Below are 25,071 nucleotides of genomic sequence, written 5' to 3' on the forward strand. Positions count from 1 at the left end.
GGTAGTATTTTTAAAAAAATAATTTTACAGATGGGTATTTTTAAAAAGATCCCTAAACTTTATCGATTATAAAAAAGTTGAATACTTGTTTCTGAGTTGAATATTTGATATTCAAAAAAAATAATAAATAGGTCATATTAAGTCATTTTAAGATGCAGAGTAAAAAAATTCATATATTTATATTCATATATTCCCCTATACTTGTATAGTTGTATTACCTTTTATTTTCTTTTTTTTAATAAAACGTGTTTGACAAATGAAATTACTGGAAAACATGAAGTATGTAATGAAGTAATATGGTGTAATTAAGCAGGAGTCAGTACATTTCGTCAAAAAAAAAAAAGCAGGAGTAAGTAACTTAACCATAATTAAGCTGATGGTGGTTGTCTCACAAAAACTAACGACCGCCCAAACGCTGTCCGAAATCCAAGCAAGCAGTTACGAATCCAACTGAACAATTCACATCCATTCAGCTTTCATTTACATGCACACACACACAAACACACACACACACAAACTATTTTATCATATTTCCAAGAACCATTCATCTCCTACTTTTTCTCTGACTCATTCATTTCCCCCATCAAACATCCATTTCAAACTTTCCAGCTCAACTGAGATGTTGTTCTTCTCAAACCCTAGTTAGTTACTTTGTGTGAATACAAGGAGATATACATGTTATGATGGCAGATCCCTCACACAAGTTATACACAAAGTTGAGACTTTGGGAGTTTCCTGATCAGTATGTGATTGAGCCTACTGATGGCTCTTCCGGTTCTTGTCTGGCCATCAGTCGTGTTGATGGTTCGATGAATATGATAGGTTTTGACTCTGGCTAGCTGCATTTGTTGTGTTTGTGTAAATGAATGTGAATGTTACATGCTTAATTGCTTATCCTGTGAATTCTTTGTTTTGTAGAGGCAATTCCACATTGTAGTGCCGTTCGAGTGCCTAAGATTTTAACAATTTTTGGAATAGTTGGGATGCTTAAGCTTTTGGCAGGTAAGTTCAGCAAATTCGGCGTGTTTTTTGTTTTAAAATATGCATGACTTGTTATGCCACTTGGATTGTTGACATAGTGATATGCTTTTATTTGTGTCTGCTGCCTCTGGCTTTGCCTTTATTTAACAGTAACGAGCTTGACATCGAGTGGTGGTTAAAATGCTGCTAGCCTGTTTTTAGAATGGTTTAGCTGTGGCAATGTGGTGATTTAAGAATTCCTGATTGATCATGCTTAGTATTGTTCACATTCATCTCTTTCATACTGTGATTTATAAGCATTATATGGTGTCAGAGGTACCTGTGTCGTAAGTTTTTTTGGGTGGATTGGGTTTTGGGCCTTGATGATCTATCTCAGTTGTAAAGGTGCCTCATGTGTAGCCTAGTTTCTAGTTGGACGAATTGGATCAGATGGTTGGTGTCTACTTGTTATGTTGGTACTGTGTTACTATGTCAGCGTGTCAATCTGAGTTTAGGCTGCTGTTGCTAGCTGTACATATTTGATCTGTATATGCTGCCTATGTTAAATAAGTCCTGTCTTCTCTCTTATTCCATATAATTGGGGTTTATAGACCCTATAGAAAAACACATTGCATTTGCTGCTACTTGGACATGATGCAGATGAAAGGCCACATCTTGATCAAATTTTAATACCCCGAACTAGAAAAAGATAAAGTCTTCAACTACTGAGCAAAGGACTCAAAAGAATCTGGATCATGTTACAGAACTTTATTGACATGCTTGTAAAAGGCGCCATTGTATATGATAAGACAGGAAACCTCGTGTAATCTTAAAAGCAACGAGTTTAACATTAGATAACTGTTTTTTTTTCTAAACAGAGAAATAAAGAATCAAAAGATTTGAGAGACTAATGACATAAAAAAATAAAAATCATGGACCCTTATCTTAGTTGGAATTTATTCTATTTAGGTTCTATTTATGACATTTCTAAAGAACTATCATATAGACTTTCATAGGTAGTTTTGTTCAATATGACTTTCTCTATTTTCCATCATGCCCCGCCCCTTTTCTATTCGTATTCCATTTTATATTAACGTCGATGTTGCCACACCTTCTCTGCTGTTGCAGGATCATATTTGATAGTTATTACGCAACGGGAATGTGTGGGGACTTACTTAGGGCATCCTTTTTATAAAGTTACTTCTCTAAAAATATTTCCCTGTGACCATTCTCTCAAGAATACCCCTACAGAACAGGTAGATCTTTTGAAGTAGTAGTTAAATTTCCCTATAAGAAAGTCATTTATAATGATTACATATGTATACTAATCTTTGTCGGATACACTTTTATGGTAAATATATACTTATTTTTACAGAAAAAGATGGAGACAGAGTTTTCTGCCCTACTAAATGTTGCAGAGAAGACTCCTGGTCTGTATTTCTCGTATGATGTCAACATAACCTTGAGGTGATTATTATCTATTCATTGATCAAGTACTTGATATGATTTAGCTCGTTTCTTGGCTGCTAACTTATATTAGTTGAGCGTGCTGTTTATTGGAGGTCAGTCTAGATGTAGTATAATGTGCCATACCATTTCAGGTAGTCTTGTATGATTCAACAGATATATAGCAAAACAAACCAGAGAGACCAACAAGTAACTAAATTAAACCGATGGGGTTGTGACCCCCTCCCTAAACCGCTTAATACAATTTTAGTTACTAAGTCTATATAAAATTGAAGCTCCTCGTAAATCAAACTCACTCTCCCCCTCGCTCTCTTCTCTCTCCTCTCCTCTCCCTCTCCCTCACTTCTCTCACCCCCTCTCATCCCTCACTTCTCTCTCCCCCTCTCCCTCTCTCTCCCCTTTTTGTTTTAGGGACCATAAGAGCAACTCCAAGGGAACATCTCCCTTACCTATAATGAGTCTATGTGGACAAAAATAGGGGTTTAAGTAAAAAATGCTCACTCCAACCCTCCTCTCCTTACCTAAATTTTTTAGGTGAGAGAAAACAAAACCCCTTCTTTAGGGGAGAGAAAAGTAAGCCCCTATTTCTTCCACCTCATCTCCCTCGCTCATTTTCTTTCATTTTTCATTTTCCCTCCTTTTTTTTATCTCCCCATCATGGTAGAAGTACTAATAAAATATTATTTTTTTTCAAATATAGGGATGATTATAGGGAATACCATTGGAGTAAAACAACATTTTGGTTACTTATATTTTAGGTAATCATTAATTTATTATATTTTAGGGGTTCAAAATAGGTAACACCATTGGGGTTGCTCTAAATCTTCAATTTGATTAATAAAATCTTAAAAAGTTTCTTCATCACACACTAAATTGGTTCGATATATAACAATAGTAAATTGCCTTTGGTCATTGATGCAATTGTCGTATAGTTTAGTGGGGAGTTGTGTATATTGTGTGGTCATTGAAACAACATTTACTATCCTTTTAAGGCATCTAATACATATATCTATACCATATTTTTAGTATACTATATTATTAAAGCCGAAATATTAAAAATTTTCGTCGGTCGGTCGGCATTTGGGCTCGCTTGCGAGTCTTTTTATTTATAACATGTTTTAACGGGTTTTTTGATAATAACCAAGGAACATTTAAACATCCTCTCTAAAGCATATCTCGCGGGCCTATTAATATACAAGTCTCTTGACGACCTTAATTATTTCTCCCTCAGTCCTTTTTAGTTGTCCACTCTTGACTTTCAATGGTCAAATTAACCATTTTATTATCAAAGATTTAGGCCAATTCTTTTATTATTTTAAAAAAATTGAAAATTTCATTTGAAAATAAATTAAGTTTAATCATACTTTGGTCAATTTGACCATTAAAAGTCAAAACTGGACAACTAAAAAGGGACGGAGGGAGTAGAAACTTATTTAACATACCTAAGAAAAAATTATCAACCCAAACTCGCCTAGTTATTATTTAAAAAAAAACCTATTTTAATTGAAAGACACATGTTATTCTACTATAAATGTATTCTCAATAAAAAAATAAAATATTAAATATATATAATAAAAGAACAAATATTATAAGTCCCTCGTACATTGCACGGGTTATAAGCTAGTATGTATTAAATAAGAAAACATGCTCATAATGATTTTTATCCTTAAAATTTGTAAGGAACTTCATTTGGGCAGTTGGGTGCAAATTTCTTGGCTTCATGTGAAGTTAGTGGTTGTAATTTCAAGTGATTAACATCTTCCATTTCGTTATCACTATTATTTTATCTTAAAATTTGATCCCGCTAAGGCCAGATCTCTAATGTCTTAACCTTCAATTTTACATTTCTAGAGTTAACTTTGCTTGGACTTACCTTCTTGTGTATTTCCATTTGTAATGTTATATTACATTGGAAAATTTGTGCATGGCCTTTGTGTGGGTGGAATGTCGTCCTTCTAATTGCTCTTATGATTCTTCCAACTCTTTCAACTCGCCTTTCTGTTAGGATTGAGCGAGTTTTGAGTTACATGCCTAAAGTTAATTTACCTAAAGAAAAAACTCTTTTGTTAGTTTAGAGAAATTTTCTAAATAAGATTCGCGAGACATTACTCACAAACATTTCAACCAACATTTTGGAACTAATGGTTGAATCATTCTGCCTAAACTCACTCAGCCCCATTAATTGTTACTAAATGGATTGTGTCTTTGCAGCATGGGTGTCGCTTTTATCAGCTATAGTCCCTTTTTCTTTTTTCGTCCCCTAGTTTAAAAATCTGGTGATATGACTCTGTATCTAATTGTGAAATACTTGTTATGGTGTATTTTAATAAAAGATATGATGATTGTATATCATGTTTTAGATGCCTTATACTTGTATTTTGTAGTTCACAACGATTGCATGAGTTAGGCGATGATACCAAAGTGCTGCCTCTGTGGAGACAGGTGCCCTCTCCTTTTTATTTTTTAGGATATAATATGGATTAATAACTCCAAATAAATCTCCTTAACTTCCCTTTAGAGTATAATTGTATGCATTTTACATCTTTATAATTCGACATTTACGAATTTTGAAAAACATCGATATATTTTTGCCTCAGGCAGAGCCTCGATTTTTGTGGAACAACTTTATGTTGGAAGTGCTCATAGATCATAAGGTCTGCTTGCTAGCACTTAATATTCATTTTTGTTATTCAGATTTTTCAAAATTTATTTTTGGCCACTTGACCATGTTATCTTGGTTCTGCAGCTTGATCCATTTCTACTTCCTTTGGTCCAAGGGAGTATCCTGATAATTAGCAAATACACATAACTCTTATCTCTATTATGTTTTACTCACAGACTTATATTGTCCTCAATTTTGCTCAATGATACCTTAACAAGTAATCAGGTTTTCAAAGCTTTCAAGCTGCAATTGGGAAAGATATTATTGATGTTACTCTCATTGCTAGGAGGTGTACTCGAAGAAATGGTAATACCCTATTACTTGTCTACTCCACTAGAAACCTCCTTGATATTAATTTAGAAACTAGAGTAAAATAAATTATAAATCACATCGAAATATAGCACATATGGTATGTATTGATTGTTGGGAAATGATGAAAAATACAGTAGAGTCAGATTTCCAAAAAAACTCACCGATTAAAATCAAACTAGAAACAGACGGGATTATATGGGATCATGTGTGGGAAGGTGTATTTTGATTGTGTGTGGTTAGTTATAGGGGCCATTAGATTAGACTCATCTTGGGCTTAGATTGGTTTCTAGATTCTATTTTAACTTTGGTTTCTATTTCATCATTTGCACACACATACATATATATAGGCTAGCGATCAAATACAAACCACTAAATACAAACTTTACATACAAACCAAGAGAAACTAACCTAATATGACATCAGCCAACCGCTAGATGCCATCACCCACCTGCTATATGCCATCACACACCTGCTAGATGACATCATCTACCAGGACCCACACCCGATCCCACTCAATCTACCCCAGGTTCAAGACATGCTCAAGAGCCAACACTTAACCCCACCCCTGCCCACCTAGGCCTTGCGTAGGCCCAACTCGGAGCCCACAAACCTTCCCATTCTCTTAAAAATAGTGGTTTCTATTTATACTAGCATAAGACTCTCTCTATGAAATATATACAGTTTTCTATATTGTTCCGTTAGTTATTTTTGTTTCACATTTTTTTTCTACTATAAAGTTGTGCATAATTCAATTTTTCGTCAGTCCTACAAAATAAGAACTTTTTTATTACACTTAACGTTGCATGTACCAAGTGATACTAGCTTATATCCCATGTGATGTACCGGTTATTTTAAATATTGGTTATTTCATTTGAATTTTTTTTTTAATTGGAATGGGTTGTTAAAATAAATATACCCATAAATATAGATTATTAATCTAAGTAGGACATGACACCTCCAATATTAGTCAAGTACCCTTCCGTCCCAATTTATTTGACTTGGCTGACTTTTTTTAAGTCAAATTGACAAAACTTGTTAAAAATAGGTAAGTTCATATTTATATATAGTTCCCCTTCCCGGTGAACCATGGAATTGATTCCTCACCCCCTTTTTCTCCCCAGCACTATAGAACTTATGTACCCTATGCGAAAAAACAAACAAAAAAGAGGTCAAGGTGTTCTGAAGTTTCTCAGTTTACTTAAAATGATTTATAGATACTGGTGGGGATTACCCCAATGTCACTGATATGATTTTGGACAACTGTTGTCATTGACCATTTAAGACTATGGCAAATAGATACTTATTTGTGCTTAAAAATTTATTGTCATATAAGGCCATTATGGAAGTATGAAATATTTATCAATTGCTCTGTACCCAATACTAACTAACAGCACATCCAATTTTACTAAAAAGATATTCCCTGAGTAATAATATACTGTGTTTATCTTTATTGTTCATAATTGTGTTTTCAGTGATCTAACCATTGACATAGCGGATAGCAAGTAGGCAATTAACCTGTTAGCATTGTTGTCTGTCTCAGTTTTCCTCTCTGTCTTCCTCATGTTATGTTTATTTGTAAAGGAACTCGGATGTGGAGAAGAGGGGCTGATGCCGACGGGTACGTTGCTAATTATGTCGAGTCTGAGCAAATTATAAAGTTGAATGGATATAGAGCGTCTTTTGTTCAGGTAACACTATATTTCTCTTCCAGTCTGCATCTCAGAGGCCAATGCATTATTTGTCTAAAATGATAATGCTCATTTAAATGTAAGATCTTTCACAAGATGTAACATTACAAATCGTAGCCATAAGAACACCATATCGCTGTTTTGAAGAATTCAAAAGGTTACATGCATTAAGATCTGAGATTGTTATATACAGGCTCCCTCATGTGTAATATCTTAGGTGTTGGTCTTGGTAATCATTCGAGCACAAGAACTACACTCCTAAACTTTTCCTAATATTAAAGAACTTTATATAACTAAAGATACTCTTGTCTTTTTCTTAATAAAGCATAAAGCATTATGTCGGTAGTTTTCTTGGTAAATATCTGTCTGACGCATTCCATCATTATCTGTCATAACTCTCTTTGATCAACCAAGTCGTGCACTACTATTATTAATTTTATTTGTATTTGTGTGTTAGTTAGTTATTGTATGGAGGTCTAAAATAAGGTGTTGGTAAAAGAAATTGACTTTTGGGTCTCAGGCATATTAAAATTTCAGGAAGAACCTTCAAGCAAAAATGTTGTCACTTTAAACAATAATTATCTGCAGTAGTTGTAAGTAATAGACATGCATGTTATATCCCAGAGCACATATGCTATTTATCCATAGTGCAAAAATTATATTTTGTCACATTGGAAGTTGTTTTACCTAGGACTATATTGACATTACTCTGTGTAATTGTATGTTTTATTTCGATTTAAATTATTCCTGTGATTCCTGTGATTGAGCACGGTTGGATAGCTCAGTGGTTAAGAGCTTATCCTCTGTCGTCCCAGGTCCTGGGTTCGACCCTGGCTCACCTCGAGAATATCTTAGAACAGATACTCATTTGTAAGGCTATAAGCCATATTTGTCAAAAAAAAAAAATTATTCCTGTGATTTAGGTCTGACTATATTTTGATAAAAAGTTGTGGATGTCTTTTTGCAGGTTCGAGGCTCAATGCCTTTTCTTTGGGATCAGATTGTTGATCTAACGTACAAACCAAAGTTTGAGATCGTGAAGCATGAGGAAGCAGTGAGTAGCATTATAATCTTCCCCTAGATATATACCAATTTATTAATGTATCGCCCTCTCATATTTTCTTATGGTCGAGTCTTCTGCAGCCTCGAGTTGCCGAAAGGCATTTTTTGGATATGAGGAAAAAATACGGGAATGTGATAGCTGTTGATCTTGTCAACAAGGTAGACCAGTATGCAGAAAACTATATATTTGTGTGTGTGTGGTGTGTGTGAACCTGAGGGTGGCTGAATCATGTATGAATGTGGAAACATAATTAAACATTGTTTTCCACTCATGCACCTGGTAAGTGGTGCATTCACAGAATCACATGGATGAATAGGCTGAATCCATTATCATTCCTCTGGTTATTAATAAGAACATACAGTGAATGCATACTCTTTATAACTTTCATAACTCATAAGCTTACTGATAAGGGAGATGTATTCTTATACAGCATGGCGGGGAGGGACGGTTAAGTGCAAAGTACGCTGATGTAATGCAGCATGTTTCTGGTGACGACGTCAGGTACTTTCTCATTAATGGACACAATTTTCTATTGCACAGTTCGTTCACCTATATTTATTACTCCCTCCATCCCGTTTTCTTGTCCATCTATCAAAATCCACCTTTTCTTCAGTTATAACAGCTAAGCTTCATGTTACCAAGAATATCTACTATTTATCAAAAAAATAAAACATTCAACATGTAATTTCCCATTATAATAATGTGAACCATTTTTTGGGATAAAGAAATAAGGAAACGAGGACATTATAAACAGGACGGAGATTTTGAATCGTTGACCTAGTAAGTCTGTTAACCTATTTGCAGGTACCTGCACTTTGATTTCCATCAGATTTGTGGACATATCCATTTTGAGCGGCTTTCCGTCCTATATGATCAAATTGAGGATTTTCTTGTTAAAAATAGGTAAGCTCATTTTTATATATGGTACCCCTTCCCAGTGATCCATGGAATTGATTCCTCACCCCCTTTTCTCCCCAGTACTATAGAACTTATGTACCTTATGCGAAAAAACAAACACAAAGAGGTCAAGGTGTTTTGAAGTTTCTCAGTTTATTTAAAATGATTTAGAGATACTGGTGGGGATTACCCCAATGTCACTGATATGATTTTGGACAACTGGTGTCATTGACCATTTAAGACTATGGCAAATAGAGTTACTTTTGTACTTGAAAATTTTATTGTCATAGAAGGCCATTATGGATTTGTGAAATATTTATCAATTGCTCTGTACCTGAAACTAACTAATAGCACATCCAGATTTACTAGAATGATATTCCCTGAGTAATAATATACTGTGTTTACATCTTGAGTATTTGCACGTGTTCCGCATAGGGCACGTTAAACATTACTGTACATGTTGGGATGTATTATTTGCAGTTCTTGTGATGTTAAGGTTTATATTGTTGGTTGAAATTTGTAGGACAGTAGTAGCCTCGACCAAGTATCAGTTTCATATTTCATGATAGAAATTGTACATCCCAGGTCTATTAATTTTGTGAGGCATTGGATATAGCATTTGCAGGGCAGGGTAAGTACTTAATGATCATTTTTATGTGTGTATTAAAAGAGCTTTGCTTGCACCCCTGAAGAAGTCAGTTGCAGGCCTGATAATCTTGTTTAGAAGCTGATGCTAGTCTGGATAGATGCCTTTGTTTTTTATCAACACAAAAGATACTTAAGTACTCCGTAGAAGATATTTCCAGACAACACTTTAATTTATAATTCTAGATCTATTCTTGCTTATGTCATTACCTTGCAGATATATAATACCATATATATATAATATGAAGAGTATATTCTTGTTATTGGTGAACAATCAATTTTAAGATTGTGATCAACATATTATCGATCCGCTAGAGATCCTTTAACCAAAACTATGCTCAATCATGTTTAATTCTGTACTACTATCTCTGTTTCAGTCTGTTTGATACAGCCATTGAAAAAGTGACATACAAAGTTGTGAGTAGAACCTAGAGGTGGCCCTCTCTTCCGCAGAATGAGGGTCTTAAAAAACTCCGTATTCTCAAGGCAGAAAAATCTATAATATATAATATCATACTATTTTGTAGTAGGCTAATGCATTTTGTATCTTTAAATAAAAAGAACTAGTTAACTCTCCCAGGCTACTATTTTGATGTGAAGCTGTTCTGATTTGTGGATTAAAGGCCAAGTTAATATTTTGAACTTTGAAGTGAAGCTGCTCTGATTAAATTTAAAAAATAAAAGGAATGCCTGAGAGCATCTCTTTTGTGTATTGCTATGTACTTTGCAAAATTATGAGATGAAATTTGTTTAAGATGTGCCCTGGAAATCTTCTGCCTTCCAATGATTATATCCGAATTCTCTTATTTATTTCTTCCCTTCATAATCCATTGTTAGGTACCATTTGTTGAATGATAAAGGAGAGATTGTTGAGGTACAGAGTGGAATTGTGAGAACCAACTGTGTTGATTGCTTAGACCGGACAAACGTAACACAGGTATTCTCTGCCTTATTTTGGTGATGTTATTGTGTAAGAGTGTGTGATATATACTAGCATAATAGCATAATAATTCAGTATTGGTATGGTGTTTAATGCCTGTTGATATGTCTATTACTTGATTGTCAATGCAGTATGTAGCTGAGAGTTTTTTGTTATTGTTCTACTTGCTCCTTATGCCGCTTCAGAGTTTTAACAAAATCTATATGGATGTAGATATATTTTAACACATCTTTACTAAAAAGCAACTTAATCTGAATGTCAAAATTATTACTTATTTCATTCATAGATTGCATGTATATCATTCTCAAAGATGAAGTTGATTAATGTCATATGGGCCTTTGGAGTTTGAGGTGGTGATAAGAGGAATTTTTCAGTACTTCCGTTATATACACATGCAATTGAGAGGTTTCAAGTCAGTAATAGTTTGCAGAGTTTTTAGATATATCTGCAGAAAACATGGAAACATGGTATTAGGTTACTACATGCATTAGAGGTTTTTATGTCCTTATCACGGACTAATATTTACATTTCCTCTTTATGTATTAGTTATTGTTTTCTATATCTATTCACTTGGTCCTCTATGCCACTTCCTTTATTCATATTTTTTTCAATTTCCTTGCCCCAAAGCCAATGTTGGGCGAGCAAGAGACATAAGATGAAAAAGGAGTTCATTTTCATTGTTCGATAAAATTTGAGGAATATTTATGGCATCTATGTGCCCTTTGATAATCTTGAGATTTATTTCAGAGCATGATTGGTCGAAAGATGTTGGAGTTTCAGCTTAGAAGGCTTGGTGTCTTTGACGCTGCAGAGACTATTAGTTCATATCCAAATTTTGATGATAATTATAAGATATGTGAGTTCTATCTCCCTTCATCTACACATATTTTTACCAAAATGCAGTTTAATACTTCTCAGATAAATCTATATATTAATTAGCTCTGTCCCGCACTATGTATATTCCTAGTATGGGCTAATCATGGGGATGACATAAGCATTCAGTACTCTGGTACTCCAGCTTTGAAAGGAGACTTTGTCAGGTATATTCAGATTGTTTTCAGTCTATGTATGTCCATGTGTATAAAGAATTTTTGTGCTTAATCTAGCAGGTCACAGTAAATCAAAAACTTATTAGATAATTGTTAAAAATTGCAAGATTCTTTATTGTATATTACTGTTCCTTCCTCAAATGAGTTGTCAAACAGCATGCTGAGCCTGTCATAACTCGTATATATGAATATAAAAATTCAGATATCTATACCAATTGAAAATAACAAAGTAAAATGCAATACTATTAGTCTGTTAGTTAACTAACAACTGTAACGGAAAATGTCTCCCCAAGTACATATAAATATATCTGAATGTGCTCGTGTTGATTTGAAAAAGAAGAGTGTAACTGTCAGCTGCATATGGGACCTCAATTGGGTGGTTATGAGAAAAAAGTCCTGATGATCATTGTTAGGACTTAGGCCTACTACTTGCACATACTGTATATTATAATAAGAGAGCAGCCAATTATCGAATCTCAGTTGTCCATTCCAAAGTCAACCTACATTCCTTTCTTTGCCTTTAAACTCATAAGAATTGCGTTATCGTATTCTACTTTAGAGTGATTATTAGGAAGTAAATTCAGGGTGAAATTTTGAGGGGGCTCGAACCTGTTAGAAGAGAAATTTGAAACTCCCAAATCTATTTTACGCATCAAGTGTCTTGGGGCAGCCTTGTGGGTGCCAGATTCTGGTTCAATCATGATAGATTCAGAAGAGAGAGAGAGAGAGAGAGAGAGAGAGAGTGAGAGAGAGATGATGATGATGAGTTGCTAAAGTAAATAACTGATGTACATTGCTAACTGAATTAGAAGAGATTTAAAGAACGATTCTGCTCTTAGTATGCATCCTTTTATTAAATATAAAGATTTCTATCTAAATCACATTGATACTCTTTCCCTCCAATGTAACAAGTAATATTTTTCCTGGAATTGTTTTGTTGATTCTTAGATGTGGCCGGCGTACATTTCAAGGTATTGTGCAAGACGGATTTAATGCCCTCATGCGCTATTACCTAAACAACTTTTGTGATGGTACAAAACAGGTTAGTGTATTTCCTGACAAAAAAAAACAGGTTAGTGTATTCTTTACATCTATTCATGTCATCAATATAAATGTGGCCAGTAAAATTGTCTTCCAGCTGTTGTACTTCTTGAAATTAGTCTTGCCATGTAGCAACAGAATACTTTTGTTTTAGGCCCTTTTCGAAATGCAGCGTTTGTTGATTCTAAGCAAGTTTACCTATAAACTATATCTGGTGTGCATTTGTAAAAATAGAATTGGATAATTCCTCTCACCTGTTTGTGTTGCATGAATTATACTGAAAATGATGTCATTATTTAACAAAGATATTCCTCACTACCCTGATGATAACCATATCCTAATTTATCATGGTGTTATAAAAAGAAGTCATTTTTCATTCAGTTAGTTACTTATTTCATCAGTTCCTCAGTCCTGAAGATATCTTCATGTGTAAATGTGAAGGATGCAATTGATCTACTACAAGGACACTATATTGTTTCGGTCGGCCGAGAAACGATACCAGCATCTCATAAAGGAGGCATCGAGTCTATAGCTGTGAGTATAATGTAGAAATGTATTATATTATTACTGTGATTTTTGGTTTTCCACTGTTGCATAAGATGTGTTTCAGCAGTATTTTCAAAACTACATAACTTTTTTCCCTTGTCAAGGCCTTTAGTCCATGTTAGCTGGCCGTATGATCACGGAAGTAAAAAAAGATTCTTTTGAGTTCCTGAATTCCAAATTCTATTGTTCTGAACTTATTGTGACATGAAACATAGGATTTACTAAAAATTCACCACTTCCAAATGTTTAGAATTTCACAGTTATTGTATGACAGACATCAGCTCATGAACATCTCACTAATAAAAATAAAGGTAAGAAGATTTCAAGAGGAAGTTGAGATGTTATATACTTTATAATTTAATGATAATTTATTGATGGTGACGAATATTATATCTTTTCATAAACATCAAACGAATCCAATCATACATTGTATGTATTTATTTAATTGGATACAAGTCTTTCTTCCTACTAATAAAATCCGGCATACTTTAAGACATTACTGTGTCCCTGATCTCCTTCCTCTGGGGATAGTAAATGGTGAATCTTGACTTGGAGTATTTTTAGTATTTGCCACAGGCAGACAGATTACACTAAATTAAAATTCATATAAAAAAAAAGATTATTGTACCTGACCACCAAATGTGTAGAGGTATATATATATATATAGGCTCCAAAGTTTTAGCTTACTAAAACAACGTTTTCATCCAGATAAATTTATGTACGATCATGGCTATGATATTCCTGCAGATTTTGATGTCTATGCATATCAAGTTTGAATGATGCTGCAATAATTTATACCACAAGCATAGAAGCCTATATGTAGAAGATATATGTTATTTTCTAAAAGATATTCATATTTTTTCGATTGTAGTCATTTCGGCTGGCCTTGTCCCTCGTGCTGATTGGGTTATTTTTTGCAATGATGTCTTTGAGGCGAGGTAAGATATCAATTTTAATTTTCATGTCACTCTTATAATAATTTCTGTGGTTTTGTCACACAGTTGACATTTTTGATGGTGTTTCCTAGAACAATATCACAAAATAAACTGGAATTTTAAGATTTTTAAAGTCTACAAACATATAAATAAAGGAACTATCATGATTTTTAACATCTTTCAAACGACTATATACCTTGAAAAAAGAGGGAGATCTTGGCAAAAATACCTCTTTACTTGTATGGAACAGGGTGAAGTAGTATAGAGTAGTTGAGAGGTCTGTGTGCAACTCTTCTCAGAAGGATATGTAGTTTATATATTGTTTGGTTCAGTTTTTTTAGTCTATTTTTAATTGAAAAAAATATGCTCTGCTAGCTCCAACTTAATAAATGTAAGCCTAAAAATCACACAGGAGTGGAGCTCGGTCAACATAGTGTACCGATAGTAGGACTAACAATTTTGTGTTACTATGCTGTTGGTATGTGCATTTTCTTAAATCAATGCTACAAATCATTTGTTCATATCAATAACTGTATGTTTTACCATTACTATGAGCAATCTGCTGTGGTATTTAACAAATCTAAATTATGATTAGAGGAGGGTTCAAATCCCTACTGATACTTGTTTTCCTGCAGTCCGATATGATCTTTGGCAATTAGTCTTTTCGATTATGTGGGCAAGCATGAGTCTGGCAATAGCAGCATTTGTGAAGACCCATGGCCGTCTTTTTTGTAACCGCCCCAGTCTGCATAAGCCTCCACGCTAGTATTAGCACAGGCTGTTTCATTTACTCTGAATATCAGACGGAATTGTAAGCTTTGGTGGTCAATATCTTGTCCATTTGAAGTATTAGTTATAGGTTCTAGTTTCCATTTCTTATCAAATGTCTGATGAATCGAAACACATTTATTATCCGTCCCTCTAAAGGATGCTACATCATTTGTATGTTCATTTTCCTGTTGAAAAGTATCGAAGTGTAAATGAATAGTTGTTTTTATCAATTTTGAACTCCAGTTTGCATCTGGATATGGATTTTTTTTGTCAAGCATGCATTTTACGACATTGTTAATCTGTTGTCATCTTCTTCGGAATGGTCTATTGGAAATTCTCCGAAGTGTCATGATAAATTTCCAAGTAACTTGGTAATGTGCAGTCATCAACTTCATTCTCATCAGACTGCTGCTATGTATTTCAAGAAATAGTATTGACAATAGTGGTATAAAAATGACAGCTTGATAGTTGCAATTACAAACTGGGGACCAAAGAATGATAACACTAACTACTGTAACATTACAACAAATAACTAGAAGAGGTGATGAGTTAAGCCCACTATATGCTCTCTCAATTAAAAAGATTTTAACTGCTCTTATCACTTCGTCGATATGGACAGATGATAACAGGCTGACGATGATGATAACGATTCTGATGTGTTGAAAAATGAATAGAGCTGCTTTAGTGCTCCTATTGTCTTACTGTCATTGAATTTACCTGTTCCAAAACCTCCACAACTTCTTTCATGGAGGGTCGATTTCTGGGTTCAATTGCCAAGCATTGTAGTGTCAGCTGAGCAGCTTGTACTGCTGCTTTTGTTGAATACTGTCCTTGTATCCGTGCATCCATCATGGTTTTCAGCTTCCTTTTATGCAAGAGACGGGGCTTCGCCCAATCTATTAAATTATGCTGGCTGCTCGGACGTTTCATATCAACTACTCGTAAGCCTGTCAACATCTCAAGAAGCACAACTCCAAATCCATAGACATTGCTCTTCACATATAAATGACCTGTTGATCATTGTATAATGAATCAGTGAACTAATGATTGTATCAAAAACTATTAAGAATGTGCAAGTTCTTTCCATGTTTTCGTTTGGTTAGCTTCAGCATTCTGCAAACGGTTAATACAGGCAGACTACTAATAGCACTCACCTGTTGCTACATATTCAGGAGCAGCATAACCATATGTTCCCATGATTCGAGTTGTGACATGTGAATCTCCACCCGACGGACCCGATTTCGCCAAGCCAAAGTCTGATATCTTTGGATTATAGTCCTTCATAAAATAAACTGAAATTCTTTCAGAATTGCTCACAAGCTCATAAAAAATATATTTGTAAAGCTAAAGTTGAAACCACACAAGATGGGCACAATGAGAACATCTAACAAACTGATTTCTTAAAGTACACAATTCTCGTCCTTAGAAATTATCACAAAAATGAAAATAAAAGATTTTCACACTTTTATAGTGCCTGCTACCATCTGTTTTCAGAAACAAGCTTAATCATATACTAAAGGTGTCTTTTATATTTCCATTAGAGATTATTTCTGATGACACAGGGTCTGTTCAAGATTTAGTTCTGCACCTCTTGTGAAATACAAATGATTTAGACTGTAGATATGCGCTTGTCTAGTTCAACCGAGGATTAGTTATTTTTTTAGGAGATGCTCTAAACTTATGCAAGGGGAATGACTTAGTTTCTTGATCATGCTCCAGGATTAAAATTGTTAAAACAAAACTTAAGGGGGACTAAATCTCCAGATATCAAGTGCATTTTTGTCAGAGCACAACAAATAAGGTGAGAAGATTTTATGAATCTCCAGATAAAGATTGCAGCTCTTACTGTTATGAATTGATGAATTAACATGGGTATAAGCAAAGATTTAGAGAATAAATTATAGCAACTGTAATCCTTATTTAGTAGCTATTTTCTTTTTCCCTCGCTCTTTCTCTAATATCGGTTTCTCATGATCCAATTTGTTATGTCAAATGCTGAGAAATGGATTGTTTAGAATCTCACCATATCAAGCAGTATGTTGGAGGCCTTAAAGTCTCTGTAAATGATTTTCTTTTCTGAACTATGCAAGAATTCAAGTCCCCGTGCAGCTCCAATGGCTATTTTTAGCCGTTTGTCACATGAAAGTATTTCAGTAGCAGAACTCCCTGAACAACAGAATCCATCATTAGAACACTTTATCATCAAAGACTCGATGAAATTTTTTATTCTTGCTTGTTATTAATTTCACTTCAAGTTCTTACTCCTAAAAAGATGGTTTTCCAAACTCCCCTTCTGCATAAACTCATATACGAGTACGAGCTCTTGATCCTCCCCATAGCTTGACCAAGTTGGGATGACAAAGAGTTCCTAAAAACTTTACTTCTGACTGCATTTCAGTGAAGAAGAAACCAAACGGTTATAAGCAAAATATGTCATCATCTAAGCCTAGGAAGACATTATTTCAGAAATATCTCATGTCAAGCATACAGGGAACTCTAATTAGTTATCAAATGTTACCTGCCATTCTTGAAATCCCTGCACACTTTCATGGTTCAATTTCTTGACAGCAACCATTATCCCTGAGCCAACCTTACAGGGCTCAAGCGTGTTCTCATCCACCCAACCCTTGTAAACAGTCCCGAAACCTCCCACGCCTAACACAGTATCTGACTTAAAACTTTTAGTGGCACTCTTCATATCCGCAAAGGTATAAACCTTGAGGTTTGGAGTAGCGAAAATCTCTCCCATAGAAGAAGTCCCAGTCCCACAACTTGCTGCCGCGAAAACTGGCTCTGACTTTGCTGGCCTGCACTGCTGCTGGTGACAGAGGAGCCTCCACCATTTGTGTAACTCAATGCCCCTAAAAGTAATACCAATTAATTTGCATTAGTTCAAGTCAATTGGAAAAAAACTAATTTAGCAAATTAGTTTCGGAAAACACATAAATCAGAGACCTCGGAGACCATACATGTTCTGAAAGCGCGAATATTGTTTCGGAAAACATGTTGTGCACACATTATAGCATAGAACCTCTTTACTAAACACATGTATACACTATCCAAGACAAAAATGAAGCTAAGGCAAACAAAAAACATGTAATAATACAGGCAGTTAAGGCAAACAGATATTCTAAGCTGAAATACACAGAGACTAACCAGAAGTTGTAGTGTATGTGGAAGGTCTAGTGGTATCTGGATTGGTACTTTGATTCGAATATATGTTGGAAACAGACTTTTCAGCAGCACCATGAGATTTTGAGCTCATCAAACAATTACCCATCTCAACAATCTCTCTCTGTCTCTCTCAAAAAATCTCTCTGACAGAATACTTTGCTGAATTTAGCATAGAAGGCAGAGAGAGAGAGATATGAAGGAGTTGAATTTGCTGTATGAATGAAAGACTGTAAAGGGAAAAAAGAAGAAATTTGTTTGCAACTTCCTGGAGCAATAAAGTAAGATTTAATTGATCAAAGAACATTCTCTCATTTAAATAAACTAGTAAAAGTTATCACTAATTTTGCAAAGATTATCATAAGTATGAGATATGTCTGGCTAAACTTGACATCTTGTAAGCCAGGTATGTGTTGCACAATTAGGAATGCAAGAAAAAACAGTTCATCTCAAGAAAGTGTTTTGAATATGCAGAAGCTTATCAATCCTACAATTGGAAGAAATGATATATATATATACATCTAAGCTTGAATTCACAGCATTTAACTAACATTAAATTACCATGTCATTGTAATAGGAGAAGATTATATATATTTTTTCTGACTAAAACGAGGGATCGTTTTATTGATATAAAATCAGAAATACATCTCAAGATATACTAAAACTCATCATACTAACCGAAAGGCATACTTCACGGGTCACAAGACCGATGCTTGACTAACATTAGTACACTATGGCAGGCGCAGCAATTTTTTAAGGCTTAGACTATATGAAAAAGGTACGTATCTGATACACTCTTTATCACCAAATCTGATATATTTGCGACTTTTTGTAGTTGGATTGTAACATATGGCATGACGAGGAAAACACAGTATCACAATCTCTCCATTTTCCAGACATTTCACAGGCTCTATTATCTTGTCTGGAACAATTGCAAGATTATGCAGAACAAACTTCTTAGTCCATGATTTTTCATCACCATACTCACTCATCACCCACAACTCAATGATATAGGACTTCATACAAATGCAAAGACAACCATTTAGTAGTCCAAGGTTCGAACTCATAAAAGACTTGATACGAGGGGGAGTCTGAATTTGCTTGAATGCCTCTTCTTCTGCGTTGAAGGAATATAATATATGTTTCCTAGGGTCGATCCAATGGTATAATCCATTTACATAAGTAGGAAGCTGGCGTTGTGCTGGGTAAAAAAAAGGGATTTTTCCCATGCTCCTCCACGAATTTGTCCCGATTGTTTGTATATCAACTTCGACTTCTTCCTTATTAAATCCCGAAGGATGAAAATACAACAACTTGAACTGTTTAGTTTTTGGAACATAGAGTAAAGCACAAGCCCACCAGCGATGCCTACTCGCAGTATCATCCACAAGAATGTGCTGACCTGTTACGGGGTTGAATATGTGACCCGATATTACTGATATAAAATCCTTACCACATCTATATGCAGCTATACAACCTGTAACACTACAAGTGCTAAAAACTGTGAGCAAATACGAGCAAGGATCAGGTAAATCATATAAGAATTTCAAAGAAATACGTGTTTTGTTAAAAATTAGAAAATCCGCAGGAGAATTGGCCGTGCATTCAGCTTCATCAAGTTGTGCCAAGAATAAATTGTTGGGTTTCAAGAACGAAGATCTATCCTCGATCAATAGTTGAATAAGAGACGAATATTTAGTTGAATCGTAATGTTCTATAAAATAGGGCTGAAAAATTAAAGTGGCCCAGCTTTTGCAGACACATCTGCACCTCATTATGCATTGCAAGGGAAGTAATATAAAGATTTTGATGAGTATGGATTCATGCACATATGCGATATGGCTGCTCTCTTTCGATATTTTTATTCGCATCATCATACACTAATTCACTAACACGACGCTAGCTAGAATTGTTCTTCACGTCTCTACAATTTATAATAAGCGTTGAGTTACGTAGTTGCGTGGAGAAAGGGATGCAATCACCGAGTTGTAGTTTAATTAGGTTTGTATTCTTACTTTCTTAGGTTTGAGGAAAAATAATGAAAAAAAATCCTGGTAAAATAATGAATTGGCCCCTTTTTAAAAAAAAATGGGGTGCTGAGTTTATCAAAATTATTTACACTAACTACATCAATCATCAATATATCATCATCAATCATCAATTTTTGGATGAAAAATATTAAAAATTAGAACTACCTTTTTTAGTTTCGGGTATATTAGAAGCAAATTTCAGAATTTGATTTTGTTTAAGATTATTTATGGAATATAGTAGTTTTAACTACCTTTTTTAGTTTCGGGTATATTAGAAGCAAGTTTCAGAATCTGATTTTGTTTCAGATTATTTACGGAATATAGTAGCTTGAAAGTTTTAATCTGTTTTTGTTTCAGCTTATTTAATTATGAGAAAGAGTAGAACACACGTCTCTATGCACCTATAAATACCCCTATTGATTGTAAGTCTTTGGATCATCTAAACATAACCTTCTCTCTGTCTCTCAATACTACAACCTCACGGATTTAAGTTAGATGTTTTTGTGCACAATCAATCCAAAAAAATTGGCGAAAGGTGACAATGTAAGAACAAAATTGGCGAAAGGTGACAATGTAAGAACATGATTATTTTTCCAAAAAAAACACAAATAAAATTAAGATTCGTCGTGCTTCAAATTATTAATTACCTGTATAAATTTATTTTCATTTTTTCACCATGAATTATAGTCCAATTTTGTAATTTTATATATTAGTATTTGTATTACATTAAGATTTTTATAACATAAAATTTATTTTATCCTAAAAATATTAATGTTGAAACGTTAATATAGTTTTCATAAACAGCCACAAAATTATTTTATTCTACAAATATTAATATTGAATTATTAATAATATAATTTTTATAGACTGTCGCAACGCGCGGCTTCTTAACTAGTTTAAACTAATATATATTTTTTAAAAAGGTCTAAGTAATTTTTAGTACATGTTTTAATACATAATCTAATAATTCATAGTGAGTGGTACAAGTTTTGGAAGACGTGAATTCATTAGTGATATCATTATTCATACATCATTATCTATCTAATTTTTTTTAAAAAAAAAAGATTACAGAGGAGGTCAGGATTTTTGGGAGAACTAATATTAGTAACGTTTTCAAAATTATTTATACTAGCTTATAACTCGTGCGATGCATCGGTCTAATTAATATTTTTATATATTTTTATTTATATTATATAAAATTTAATTATATTCTAATGTATATAATTAATATTAAAATTATATAATTAAAATTATAATTTGAATGTTTATGATAATATATGACTGATGATATTTGAAATAATTATCTAAGTCCCTATATATATGTTTATAAATAATTATATAAATATGTGTTGTTGGTGTGATTTGTATTTTTCTAAATAATAATATAAATATATGTTGTTTGTAACAACCGAGAAATTTACAAGTACGTAAGCATAAAATTATTTTATTTACCACGTCAGGAATATTATTTTATTTTAGAATTGGTAAGGTGAGGTACGGAATATTTTATTTAAGAGTACGTAGTGGTGTAATAATAAGTTTATGCTGACCGATAATTAATTCACATATGTACACTAATAATAGAAATATTTGACTGGATATAATGAGCCAATGCAAGGTTATAATTTAGTGTCTAGCTGATATTTTAGTCACCTAGTATGAAAAATATAGCTGGCTAGCTTAATTATTTATTTAATGAAAAGAGCTACATTATTACCCTCTGATTTAATAAAATTTATAAAATATTAATATATCGTAGTTAGAGCGGATATTTTTTAGAAAAACGCAGCGTTTAATTGTGCGGGCCATTTATTTAGAATTTTGGTTGTACGAAGAATATATGCGGCCTCGAGTATTTATTAAGTTACCGGCTCAGGAGCTAATATTATGTTTTGAGCCGGAATAATTATTTTATCTATATATCTCTTTAATTAATTTAGAGATTGATCCAAAAAAATATTATAACAAATAATAATAATATATATATATATGATTTATTCGATAATTTTAATTAGTATTTTATTTCAGTTTCGGAAATTATCCGAGAATAAACGAAACGATACGAGAATAGGTCGAGCCGAGCGGAAGTTGGTTTCGGTTAAATGAACCTTGGAAAGTGAGCCAAGGAATAAAAATTTGGGGCACTGGAAGTTTTTGAGTAGTGGCCAAGTAAGTTGAGTGGCCACCAAGTAGTGCACGCATATTTAGGATAATTAATTAAATAATTAGAACTTAAGTGTAATTAAGGGAGCCTATAAATAGCAAGCCTAGTCAATAACATTTTTTTTGGGAAATTTCCATCCAGGAGAAACACAGAGCTAGCATACAGAATTTTCAGTAAGGTATTAACCCATACCTCATCTTTTCCTTAATTATGGAATTAATTGAGTTTAATTTAAATAATTGTTTATTGAATATTAAACTCCTGTGGACCATTTTATCTACTGCTTTTGCCTTGATAATTGATAATCAATAAAACCAGTACATATAAATCAACACATAACGTCATGAATTCCACCCAAATATTTAACAATTAGGGTTAGGGTTCTTAATTAAAATTGGGTTATTTGGTTGATTGGTGAATAATTGAATGTTGGGGGATTGAATTTGAATTGAAGTGGTTTGGTGGAGCAGTGGAGGCGGAGGGATTGGAATTGGGTGGAAGGGGTACTGCCGGAGGGGAGGAGAGGCTGAAGCTCGCGTCGGCAACGCCGACGGAGCTCTGCCACGGTGTCTGGGAGTGTTCGAAGGGGGGGGGGGAAGAAGTCGGTGGTGTGCTGTGGCGAGGTGGAACAATGGTGGGGCAACCCGGCTGAAGGTGGGGGAGGGGGGTGAGTCGAGCCGTAGAGAGAGAGAGGACAGTTGGGGGAGGGGAGATCGAAGGAGAGGGGGGGGGGGAAACATACGAGTTTACGGCGGAGGAACGGCTGTGAAACAGCCTGCGATGGCCGGAACGCCGCCTTCCGTGGCGGTGTTGTTTCCAGGCGAAGAGAAAACAGAGCGAGAGAGGGAGAGAGATTGAGAGATGGCGAGAGAGAGGGAGAGAACGAGTGGGAGAGAACGAGCGAGAGGGAGAGAGAGAGAGGGAGGGAGAGAGAGAGAGAGAGAGAGAGAGAGAGAGAGAGAGGGAGAGAGAGAGAGCGAGAGATTGAGAGAGGAAGAGAGGCTGGGGAGATATGGAGGAATAAGGGAATTTTGTGAGAAAATTTTATTAAGGGCAATAAAGACTTTTCACCAGCTGAGTTATTTAAATTAAATAAATATAAATTATTAATTCTTTTTAAAGATTTATTAAATAATGGTGTTGAATAAAATTATTAAGTCGGGTACGGAAGGCAAGTGTTAAAAATTTGTTAGTAAGCGGACATGATAATAAAAAGGCCATATGTAAATAAATTAAAAGTAGGAAGCAATTTATATAATAACTAGGCTATAGAGTAAGATTAATTTGTGGGATTATAAATTAAGAATTTTAATAAATAAATGAGTTAGTCAATAGTCATTGGGGTGGCATTGGAAGGTTTATACTAAAGTAATTAATTAATATTCTGGGTAATATATTTAAAATAAGTTGGTACCCAAAGACAAGTTGGTAACTTGAGGTGTATTATTTGTCAAAATTAGTGACAATAGGACAAGTGGCTTTATTAATAGTCAAATGAATAATTACTATTTAAATAATGGAAGACTAATTATTACTCAACCTTAATGAAGCATAAATTTTTATAATATAAAGATAATAAGTTGAAGTATAGCGTTAGTCAAGAGATTACAAGAAAAATTAGTGAAAATATTCATAGTATTAGATTATTAAATTCTTTTAGATAAATTTCTAAACCACGATTTTGTGTGTTGAATAGAATACCTATTTAATATTTGGAAAAGCGGAGCCACTAATTATAAAGCTAAGGACGCCAGGCAAGTTCGCTATTTTCTTTTCTCCAATATGACACATTCTTGTGTATTTAATATTTTAAATGTGTTTGTTATTGACTTGACCGAGTTGATATCAAATATTAGTGACAAACCGGAAAATCTTATTCATTTCGGGTTCTTCTTTCGTTCGGAAGTAACCGCTCCTAATAATATTCAATACCTCTCCGACATTGTGAAATCTTGAAACTTCTTGACTAATAAATAAAGGATGCATTGTTCGCATTCCTTAGACGAAGTAATGTGCACTCGGAGGATTCTGGTTAAGCTGGTCAACACGAATTTATTAAATTCGTGGAAGAGATGATAATTTATTGACTGTCTGCTGTGTGTGGATAGTCTAGGGTTACAAATGTTAACCCTTATGCTAGCAAAAAAAATAGAGTGTGAGGAGTATCTTGTGCAGTGACGATCAGACTGTAAAGATTACACAGGGGGACGGGAAGCACGAAATGGTTATGATCGGACCATGTAGTGTTACCGAAAGGTGGAAGACCAGCCTTTTCTTATTTTTGAAATTGTTCTGTTAGTTGGCGTTATCTGCTTCATTACTTTGTTTTGAAATGCCTTCGATGTTTTACTCGATTATTCTGCTATTTGTTGTTATGTGCTATGTGAACTTGCTGAGCAATGTGATTGCTCATTCTTGCATCTACTTTATATTATTTTAAGCAGTAAAAAGCGAGTATGGCACGACTAAGGAGAACCGCCCGGAAACGGGTACTGGCAAGGGAAAGGAGAAGGCGCATCACCCAAACTGAGGCCGCTAGATTACGCCGCTTGGTAGTATTATCAATAGTTATTATAGTCTGTAATTAGACCTCCCAATATGTAATCAAGTTAGACTTGGAAATGATGTTATAAGACGATCGACCCTGGACTTGTGGGGCGAGAGTGTTTGTTGTAAGATATTATTAAGTAATGCAAGTGTTGTTTGATCCAGATGCTTAGTGACGAGCCA

The 25,071-nt window shown here is 34.3% G+C and overlaps 1 protein-coding gene and 1 pseudogene across 1 annotated transcript; one reads left to right on the plus strand and one right to left on the minus strand.

The window, feature by feature from the left end:
- The first annotated feature begins 338 nt into the window (after positions 1-338).
- LOC108213204 (phosphoinositide phosphatase SAC6) lies at positions 339-15,261 on the plus strand. Its single transcript, XM_017384976.2, has 20 exons — positions 339-822; positions 919-1,002; positions 2,089-2,216; positions 2,336-2,427; positions 4,812-4,869; positions 5,025-5,081; positions 5,174-5,207; positions 5,315-5,395; positions 6,983-7,089; positions 8,057-8,143; positions 8,233-8,310; positions 8,583-8,653; positions 8,957-9,055; positions 10,532-10,631; positions 11,382-11,490; positions 11,602-11,674; positions 12,632-12,725; positions 13,166-13,258; positions 14,142-14,208; positions 14,841-15,261. Exons 1-20 carry the CDS (start codon positions 681-683, stop codon positions 14,969-14,971), a joined length of 1,785 nt encoding a protein of 594 aa, XP_017240465.1. The 5' UTR covers positions 339-680; the 3' UTR covers positions 14,972-15,261.
- A 133-nt stretch (positions 15,262-15,394) lies between these two features.
- LOC108213243 (probable serine/threonine-protein kinase PIX13) lies at positions 15,395-18,645 on the minus strand (annotated as a pseudogene).
- Between the last annotated feature and the right edge of the window lie 6,426 nt (positions 18,646-25,071).

The sequence above is a fragment of the Daucus carota genome, chromosome 3 (genome assembly GCF_001625215.2).
Source record: "Daucus carota subsp. sativus chromosome 3, DH1 v3.0, whole genome shotgun sequence".
Taxonomy (NCBI): Eukaryota; Viridiplantae; Streptophyta; class Magnoliopsida; order Apiales; family Apiaceae; genus Daucus; species Daucus carota.